General features: G+C 42.6%; 2 protein-coding genes across 16 annotated transcripts in view; one reads left to right on the forward strand and one right to left on the reverse strand.

The window, feature by feature from the left end:
* Positions 1-402: 402 nt before the first annotated feature.
* LOC109627733 (SWI/SNF-related matrix-associated actin-dependent regulator of chromatin subfamily E member 1) lies at positions 403-8,896 on the reverse strand. Of its 2 annotated transcripts, XM_020084503.2 has the most exons (11): positions 8,756-8,896; positions 7,944-7,995; positions 7,617-7,660; positions 7,214-7,318; positions 6,333-6,413; positions 5,872-6,003; positions 5,476-5,647; positions 2,678-2,850; positions 2,450-2,551; positions 1,730-1,991; positions 403-1,640 (listed from the first exon to the last, which is right to left on the reverse strand). In XM_020084503.2, exons 2-11 carry the CDS (start codon positions 7,948-7,950, stop codon positions 1,435-1,437), a joined length of 1,284 nt encoding a protein of 427 aa, XP_019940062.1. In that variant the 5' UTR covers positions 7,951-7,995; positions 8,756-8,896; the 3' UTR covers positions 403-1,434. The 2 variants fall into 2 exon arrangements, with proteins under 2 accessions (XP_019940062.1, XP_019940063.1); XM_020084504.2 differs by lacking the exon at positions 5,872-6,003.
* Positions 8,897-8,902: 6 nt separating this feature from the next.
* LOC109646863 (zinc finger protein Aiolos-like) overlaps positions 8,903-10,210 on the forward strand; it is a 28,919-nt gene continuing 27,611 nt past the window's right edge. For all 14 annotated transcript variants that reach the window (XM_069530891.1, XM_069530897.1, XM_069530899.1 and 11 more), the window contains exons 1-2: positions 8,903-9,042; positions 9,727-9,832. The gene's annotated coding sequence lies outside the window, so the exon portion shown is untranslated. The remainder of the gene's footprint in view (positions 9,043-9,726; positions 9,833-10,210) is intronic.

Here is a 10,210-nt window from a genome sequence, read left to right on the forward strand (position 1 = left end):
AATAAAAGTAATTATTGCACTACCTTGCAAGATGCTGCAACACTATATCCTGAAAACCAATGTAGGGTATCAGTCATTCTTTGGGCAGTAATGCTGAACTTGTGTACAAGTGTACACCCCCGGGTGAGGACTGCAGATTCTGAAAAACAGGAAATCATTACAATTCCCCCTCGTCTTACCCACTTCCCTTACCTGTACTGTGCACAAGGCAAACATGCTGCATGCAAGCATGTGCACACCAGTGTAGAATATACTTGTGTTTGATCATCAGAGAATAGTGTTTCACAGGATACTGCAAGATGTACATCGAAATTATCCATATATAAACAAAAGAATCATTGATTGAATTAATCTACTATTATACCACATCAAACATTTTTCAACAACTGAAGAGAGACCTGGTTCCGGGTAAAAAAGTTTATTGGTATAAATATGCAAAAGGAAATTCATTTTAAGACTGCATGTTTATGACTGCTCCTCAAGCTGTTTTACGACAACATGAAAATACATGTTTTATCAAACCTCGTTACACTGTGTACACAAATACGGTACATTTAAGTCTTCTGCTGAAAATTGCAATATTGACAACAACACAGAAATGTTCTAAGCGTACTGCTTTTGATTTGATTGACAGCAAGCAAACTTGAGAACACTGGTAGTTGAGCATTGTACAGCACTGATGATCATGTGATATAGGCTACTCATGAATTGACTCAGCTGAGCCCAGGATAACCAATCCACAAGTATAATTAAACTGCTGATAATAAATAACAAATATAACTACTACTAAGGACTACAAACTCCTGAGACAATACTGTCACTGTAATACTGATAGTAAACAAATATTCTCCTGCCAAGGAGATGGTCACTCAGCTCCACTCTTCACAAGCAAGCCAACTTATTTTGAAAAAAATTCAACATGCAAAAATAACAGTAAAAGCAACAATGACACTACAATACAGAAGACAAAGTTTAATATAACACTGAACAATGTTTGTCTCATGTGACAGCTTTGTTTTCATATACCAGCCTTAATTTGCAATGATCTGGGGCATGCCAGACATAGTGCGAGAGATATGTGTCAATATGTGCTGAAGAGGGCTTGTCTGGGTTCTTTCAAACGGCAATGAGGCCTGTCACTGTGTAGTGCTTTCACATGGACCACTGTGGAACTCTGCAGCCATTTTTTGGACAGGACCACTGATTTGTTGGCTTCAAGTGCTTTAAATGTTTCATTTATTTCGATTCAGCCCATGTCTGTGAGCCTTGGTGTTTTCAAACTGAACGCAACATCCTCTTTGCCTCAGGCTTGTCAAACAATGAGCCCATCTGAACACTGATAAGAGAGATGATACTGTGCAATAAATGTTATCAGGTGATCATAGGCCAACAGAACTAACAGCCTTACAGTTCACAGTCGGGTATGTGTTGGACTCAGTGGGCTGCTCTCGCCTTGCTGGGCCCCTCTGATGGCTCACTGGTCGGGGCATCTTCTGTCTGAGCAGAGGTGGTCTCTGAGCCAGTGTTACTGTCACTGGTTCCTTCCTCCATGGCTCCCTCTGGGACGCTCTCCTTGTCCTCTGACGCCCCTTCCTCGCTGCCGGGATGAGCCTCAAGCTCCTCTGATGCCTTCTGCTTCACTGAGTAAAAGAAAACAAAATTACATGATGTAAAATCAAGACAGCCTACATAGCACCAGAATCCACAAATAAACCCAAGGGTGGCTCACCTGGAGCGTCTGTGGTGTTGGACTCTGTGTCCTCGACTTCCTTGCTGATACTTTCAGCGAGAGGATTTTGCTGAGACTTGTTGCCATGTGTTGCACAAATGTGTTTTTCTTCTTCTGCTAAGACACAGGTGGGGGCCTCTCTTGCACCGCGGTCCCCTGCATCTCTCTCACGTTCTGCTATCCGCTTGCGCGCTGCCTCTTCTGCTGCAGAAATCTCTGCAGAAATCTTCTCCATGTCCACTTCCACTTTCATACAGCACAGCTAAAAAGGGCAGGAATTGGGGATTAAATGTTGAGTTTCGTTTTGGCTGACCATGCGTTTGCAGTTTGAACTGACTTAATGCAATTCAATAATGTAACTTAATGAACGAACATAGTTTGTCTCTGTACAAGGGTGTTTCATGTTCAGTCTTGATTTGACTTCTCAGTCAGTGAAAGGAAGGAGCTCTGTAAAGGATAAATGGCGCCGCCTGTTGTGAACAGGGGTCAGTGCATTCAGCTGCACAGCGCTGCATCTCATTCCAAAACAACAGTTATTATGGGGGCCACAAATTACAAATGATGACAGCAATATGATTGCCAGAACATGTGGATGGAGTTAGCAGCAGCTGGTGGCAGTAAGACAGATGTAGACGGGCACATAACCAGAGCTGCACACTGTACAGTTAAACATTCAAAATGAAGGTTGCGTGCGAGTAAGTGATGACCAAGAAGCCGTACCCTTTTTAGCTCATTTGTGAATGACTCTGTGGCTTCGATGAATTTTCTTTTCTTGTCCTGGTGGCGGTCTTCAATCTGAAGCAACTCGGCCTCCAGTTTTCTCTGTGACACAAGACACACAGGCACCATTGTTATGACATTATTGACCCATAAGAAAGACAAAGCTGTCAATGTTATATCCCACTTTTATGTGGAGCATAGAAGAACTGACCACAGCGTACATCATACCTGGTGTACCATCAAAGACTGGACCTGGCGTTTAAGGACCTGCATGCGAGCCGTAGTAACAACCGATCGCACATCTGGGACTACACTCTCACTGAGAATCTCGCTGATCAGACGATGGTTGCGTTGGAAACGAGTTGCAGCTGAGTGCTTTATGGAGAATCCGTCATCGTATTCTGAAGATAGGAAAAACATTTTGAGTTACGTTTGTCTTGTGTAATATATTTTTATCCCCCTGTCAAAAGGCAATGAGTAGAGTCACTAACGACTAGAATGAGAAGGCTTTGGCAATCTACAGCATGGATGATTCAAAACAAAAGGATGCAGATACTGCTGTATCTAGAGACTGTAAACATAAGGAAGATATTGCTCAATATTTATAGAGTCAGAGTTAAGTGCAGGCCATTATGTCAAAATACATCCTCAAGCAAAGCAAAACTGTTATTGTTAGGTGAATGGGACAAGTGGTTAATTATACCCCACTGTACGTGCACAGAAGTTCCAAGATATAGTCAGCAATTTTCACTCGTCAGCAAATGCTTGTAATGGTCTTAAATGTACACTAATTCAAATACAGGATGATGATGATGCATGAAGATAAAATCCAAAGAGTTCATCTACAGTGCGTCATCCGCAATAATCATCCACACTCGGCTGTGATAAAGACCAGATGGATCAAATAGGATTTCACTTGAATTTCAGTGAACCTTTCATGCAGATATGTTCAGAATAAAACACGACTATAATACTTATAGAGCCGTCTTTGGTTTCAGGTTTGTCAGCCATTGTATTAGTGCATTATATTTGTCCATTTTCTCCTTTGCTCACGTTTTGTTGGGATGTTTCGGGAGAACATAAAACAGCTGACCTCAAGTCAGTTAAGAATCTTTCATCAGAATTCAGAACAAGATTGTTGACGATCAAAACATTTACAGTAGTGTTAGTTTTTGATACCAAAGCAAAAAAAGAAATTCACATACGGCATATCGATGTGTAGTTTAGGTCAAGGCATGTTTGTCAGATTTAGATGTAATTAATGAGACATGGAGGATCTACCAGATCTACAAGGCAATTATTAATTGAAATCTTGACAGCATAGCAATAATTAATCACTATTAATTTGGATATTTAAAGAAGGGATATATAAGATACCTAACAGATTTAAGTCAAATGAATTTACAAGATGGCCACCTAAACAAAAACATGAGCAAACACAACAAATAAACTAATGAACTCATGTACTCTTCAAACCTGTTTACTGGTATCATATCAACATCAAATTCATTTTTTCATTTCAGTTGGTTTTCCACTTGCTAACGCTGTTGCACATGATTATAATGTGTATGTACCAGGTCCTTGCTGGCTTTGTTGTGGTAAAACTTTGCTAAATCTCTCTTTGATACAAGAGCTCTCGGAGAGTATTAGCTGAACTTGCTGCTGCGGTGCACCAATGTGCACACCCTTCAAACTTTCCACAGAGCAGAAAAAAAAAGCCGAAGGTTTCAAAGGTGCACGCATTGGTGCTCTGACAGAAAAACAGTATAAGGTATAACAAATATAAGGTAATATACTCTGAAGGTAGGGTGTAAGGATTAAGCTTCTCCAAAGTTCACAAATTCAGTGGAGTTAAGTCTCACCAACATGTGGGACATTTTCCACTTTTACTTTTTGCATAACAGCAGTATAACACTGTAGCACAGGGGTCACCAACACGGTGCCCGCAGGCAGCAGGTAATGATTTGTTAAAAGGGTTTGTCAGTGGCTCGTGAAAATGGAACATTTTCCTTATGAAATGTTGTAGAAGTGTTCATCTGAAAATGTAAACAATTGCTGAGATTAATAGAAATAAAGTGTTGAATATTGATATTATCTGTTTCCCACCTAGTTAAGTCATTGTTGATAATTATTGTGAGAAATCATTCACGTGATCAGTGTCTTCACACAGATGAGTATCATTTATCATTAATTATAATATATAACTAAAGGCAAACTGAACAAATGTGGTACCCATGAAGTAGCTCTCAGTTTCAACAAGGTTGCTGACAGCTGTAGCATAAATCACTAATGTTGATTCAGGTTATTTTGCATTGCACATTTCAACAAACAGTAAATGTACACTGGTGATTATATCTGAGCGGTTTTGTTGCTGATAATATAAAGCAGGAGAAAGTGGCGTAAGGCAGCAGCTTAGAAAGAATTTCTCTAAGACTGTATTTATTAATAAAGTACAATCTCAGAATATGTAGCCACCTGGAGAGTTAAATCTTATTTAATCATTGACGTACGTGCAGTCTGTTGAGAACAAACCCCACTGGGGTACCAGCTCTGACATTTTTATGGTCTAGGGTGTTTCTAAATTGCAATTGGTTTTATCGGTCTTTTCCTGTACATCATTATCTTCTCCTGTAGCCCAGGCAGACCTCAGACAAGCATCATTTCCGTGAGGTGGGTGTAACACAAACGTCCTCTCTTTGCTTGTGTGTCAGACTGGTGTGTGCATCAATCTTTGAAATGACAAGGAAAGAATGTAAATTACGCAATTACATCCAAACCAATGCAAAGAATACCTACAAAATGTAAACAGTTATGCAAAAGTTCTTTTTCCAGCCCCATAGCAGAGATTACATTTCAAAGGTAGCATTACAAAAAATGTGGATGGTTGTAGCTGTGTAGGAGGAGGGGAAAACATAAGTCTCTTGGTGTGCGGCCTGGCAACACTGTGTGATGGTTTTACAGTAATTACAGCTCTGTCCCACTATTCTAAAACTTGGGAGACAAAGCATTTAGCTGAGTGGCCTTACCATCTGGATCGTCTGCTGGTTGAATACTCATGTAAGGTTCGCCCTTGTCCAGTCTGGACTGCCTCTGGCGGCTCTCCTCTTCCAGAGCTGCCTCAGCGCGGCTTTTAGCATTGACATAGGCCAGGTACGCTGGCGAGTTGTGATAGGCCTTCATGCTTTCGTTATACTCAATCTACGGTGGAGAAGACGACAGGAATGACAAGGAAACAGAGACTGCAAGCACACTCCACATGTGGACCCTCATTTCTATCAACCACGACAGGATAAGGACAAAGGTTTACTCAGGACTGTGAGAGAGGAAGGAATGATGACTGGAGGGACCCACAGCTGTTGCAGACACATCTACTGGTCACCCATCAGAAAAACCCCAGGAACACCCGTTGTAAAACAACCAACCTTCTCTGCTTCGTAGTCATTCAAATAATCCTGTTTCTCCTCATCAGTGAGGTCCCTCCACATGCCACCGATTATCTTCCCAATTTCCCATAGCTTCAGATCAGGATTGGAGGCTTTTACTTGATCCCAAACCTGGTGATGAGAACCAGACATGGGTGTGGGGTTGGGTTGGATTGGAGGGGCTATAAGCGGTTATCTCTTTGCAGAGAGGTCACAAACCAGAGGAGGCCGTGTGCTTTAAGCTCCATCTTCAAGTGGATAAATCCCACTATGTGATGTGGACTGTTCTAGCTAAGTCCTGGACAAAGTCGGCTCGACACCTACCTCAATAAACAACAATCAGTGTCTGTAAAAAAAATGTACATCTTACTCTGAGCTGATATAATATCTTAAAAACATCCCTGTCTTCCAGCAGAGCACACGTTGATGCAAAATGCAGCAGTTACACACTGGGTACTTACCTTACGACTATATCTCATATATGGCATCAATGGCTTATCAGGTGGCTTTGGTGGTTTTGGGATATTTATTCCAGAAGAATTCTGGTAAAGAAAGAAAAAGGCATGTCGGTGTTGAGTGACCTTTTATACACTCTTAGCTGAGTAGAGCTTGTGAAAATAAAGCATAGTGCATAATAATCTAATTTGACATTTATCTATCAATTTTTGTTTACTTTATTCAAATATATCAGAAATTGATTTTGTATATCTTCAATTATATTGATTTAATTCACGACAGTTTGAGGCCACATTCATGTCAGAACCCCACCGACTACAATGGAGTGGTGCTGGCAGCTAAAAAAAAATCTCACCTAAGCTAAGATTTGCCCACCGTGAGACATAATGCCATTATCAGAGTCAGCCAACCACAGATTGCATGCAGCGACTAAATTACTGCTCAGCGGCCTGAGCCATGCTGAGCAGCGAGTCTGTAATGCCATGGCAACGCTGATGGCATGGGTTACTTAACATGGCTGTCAGAAATGCAGACTTTGAAAGCCAGGTGGTATTTGAATACACCCAGAAGGACTCTTAGCCGGTCTGCATCGTGATGGAGACAGCAGAAGGAGTTTGGAATGACACGCATTTTATATTCAGTCTCAGTAAGAGCACGAGTAAGCCTCCAATACTGACTATTATCCAATATCTGCTCTTTGAAGAGTGGAAATGCAAAAATATAACTGTTTGCTCTGAACTAAGCAAAGGTCAATGGTCTTATGAAATGCTTCAGTGCTATTGCAGGGGCTTCTGCATTGTCTTCCTTTGACTAAGCAAACTGACCGTTCAGTGTCGTGTTAAACTTAATTATAGATCAACTACTTTTCTCTATGTTATATTCTTACCGTTACCCGACTGTTGCTGCTTTGACTCCCTCCCAGTCTGTAGTTGTTGTAGGCCAGATGGCTGTATGGGTTGTACCCCACAAACCCGGCAGTGTTGGGCATTTGCTGATGGAAACAAAATGGGAAAGAAACACCCATGAGAAATGACATAAAAGAAGGGGGGGGGGGCATGAAATGAAAGAAAACCAATGAAAGAAGCTGAGAAAACAGCAATCACAGTAATCTTTTCAGAGGCAGTGGTGTATCAGCTCATCAGTCTGGCTTTTGGATTCAAAATAAAATGGAAATGATTTGACAAAGCATAAACTGTAGTGAAAAGGACGCCTCCACACACCAACATCAGTTTAATTTGTGATACCCAGGTGATAGTGGGTGATCGGTGCTGGTTACACTGAATACTCACGGTTGAAGGGGCAGGGGGAGGGGGAGGGGCATACGATGGTCTCTCTGTTGTGAAAGAAAAGGTCCAAATGACACTGATCAGCTCCAAGAGACAGAAAACTTCTTCCAGTCCACAATAAAAAAAAACTTTCTACATGACATCACAGATCAGCTGAGACCTGAATCACTGCAGTTCACTGTTGATGATTGCACAACACTAATGGAGCTGCTGTGTAGTGGTCACGTAGTTTCACATGGATGTATAGAAACAGTAAGTCTGGTGGATTTGAAGATACATTTTAGTGTCATCACAGACAAAGAGGTAGAGAAAGCACCCCCAGTTCCTTACTTGACATCTTAGCAGGGATCAGTGGGAACTCAGTCTGCTCCAGTCATTGGCTCTGTAATAAACACATTGTACAGCAGGATCAGTGTGTGCATCGTGTGGCGTGTGATGGATTGTGTCGACAGTGCTTCACACGTAGCACGAAACGAAGACACGCTACTGACTGTCACATAGCATCGCTTGCTAACACCGTTAGCTTTGACTTGACGTGCTTTTGAACACTGTTTGGGGAAAAAAGCTGGATGCCACTTCAGAAAACATGTTCGCGAGGGCGCTGATGTCAACAGCAGCGTCGATTTGAATAAGTCTGAGTGTTTAACCCTCCGTGACTTCAGGACTATTTATAATATAGTCACCGATGATCGGTTAACGTTACTGTCTCCTGGTTTTCACCTCATCGAGCGCAGCATCTCTACCACAGCCACAAGCTAGTGAGCGAGCGAGCTAACGTTAGCACATATTCGCGTTAGCTTGGAGCTGCAGTCTTTTGTCGTTTCCTAGGTTAGCTAGCCTGCAGCTGTATCCAGCAAGAGCTGCAGTTAACGCGACTGAGGCGACTTCTGCGTGTGTTTCAACTCTAAAGCTCCGACTGCAGACACAGCACGTGTGTTGTTAGCTCTGCTCAGTTAAGTTGGACTAAATAACCAGGGGACTGACGGCGAGCTAGCTGCCTACGTAGCGTAGCCATCCCCGTGAAAAGAAAATGACATCTGTGAGACAGTAGCATGCAACGTCAAAAAAGACATACAGATTCCCATGGGTTTTAATGGTGATAAGCAGGCATGTGTGCTGAAGCGATGGCCAAGAGAACTCACCCTAAAACCTTTAGTCTCCACCACAGTGTGCACGTTGTGGCTTTGACAGGAGGGCTAACCACCTAGCTCAGAGAAGCGATCCCCTCAATAAACCAGTGAAACGGGGTCCACTCGTGAGATTCCCGCAGAATCTTCCAGAATCGCACCCCCACCCTCTCCTCATCTCAGCTGTGCCTTGCGCCGACGCTGACGCCGATCGCCCTCAACTGTCACTGCCGCATCTTCCATGAATGGATGTGACAGCAGAAAACACCTTCCTTCCTCAAGGATCGAGGAAAAACAGAAAGGTATCATCCCAACGCAGAGCTGCACAACGGGATTATACACCTCACGTCTGCAGCTTTATCTTTAAACTGCAGACGTGCACCATCGTAATACCTGTCAAACACACAATGAACACTGCTTATTCCTGAGTTATATAGATGGAGAAAGCTGACCTACGTTGTAAATACATTACTTCATGTCAAAATGTGTCGTGTCAGTGCACATGCTGTACAGCTAACACCCATTCTTCTCTACAAGGTAATAATCTCATAATAAAAAAGTTGGGATGATTTCTTATGTCACCATACCGTAAGTTGCAGTGTGGACACTTCACAGGCTACTAAGCTTTTGAGAACAGTCAACGTTGCCCTATTCACTGGTCCCTTGTTGTTAGAACTGAAATACTTTGCATTCTTGTTCACATTGTTTGAGAGCCGCCCGGGTCAATAGTTGTAATAGTGTGTTCACTAAAGCTAACAGTTCTAAGCCTGGAGGATTTACCCTACATCTCTGTCCATTCAACCTGAATAGTACTTGTTTTGGATTTGTTAATTGATTGTGTTCATTGTGACCCTGTTTCTTTCTGTTTACATTGCACACTTGAGAGCTTATTTCATTTACGCTTGACCAGCATCCTTTATAATATTCACACAGTCACTGTTGTGAGCTCATCTCCAGGTGTGGGGCTTCAACTTCTTTTCTTTCAGCATGTGATGACCAGAGAGCCGTGTGGACTGGACAGAGAGCAGATTCCTCGCAAAGCACGGGCAGGACTGCTTAGCGCTGGACACCTGTGATGGAGGACATCTGGAGGTAGGATGGAGGTCACATGCCTCCTGTCAGCTACTGTGCAGGCTTAACACGGACACTCACACAGGGCCTCCCTGCCACAGCTTGGGGATTGTGGATGCCCAGGGGCAGAACTGGGCTTGTGACATTATGAATCAATCAGAGGAAAACCCGTAAAGCTGTTCTTGTAATGCAGATTCAGACCCAGTACTTAAGCCATACAGAGCTCTCCAAAATGGACTCAGGCAGTGGAACTAAGCAGACTTGAAAGTTTACTCTGGTAGAGGACAGTGGAGGTATTTTTAGAAGCCCCTGCAGCCAGATTATTATGATGTATCATTCCAGGGGTGTTCCTTGGACAAATGCCTCAAGTATTATCATTAACCTGTCCGACCATTGGCT

The sequence above is a fragment of the Paralichthys olivaceus genome, chromosome 8 (genome assembly GCF_024713975.1).
Source record: "Paralichthys olivaceus isolate ysfri-2021 chromosome 8, ASM2471397v2, whole genome shotgun sequence".
NCBI classification, from domain to species: domain Eukaryota; kingdom Metazoa; phylum Chordata; class Actinopteri; order Pleuronectiformes; family Paralichthyidae; genus Paralichthys; species Paralichthys olivaceus.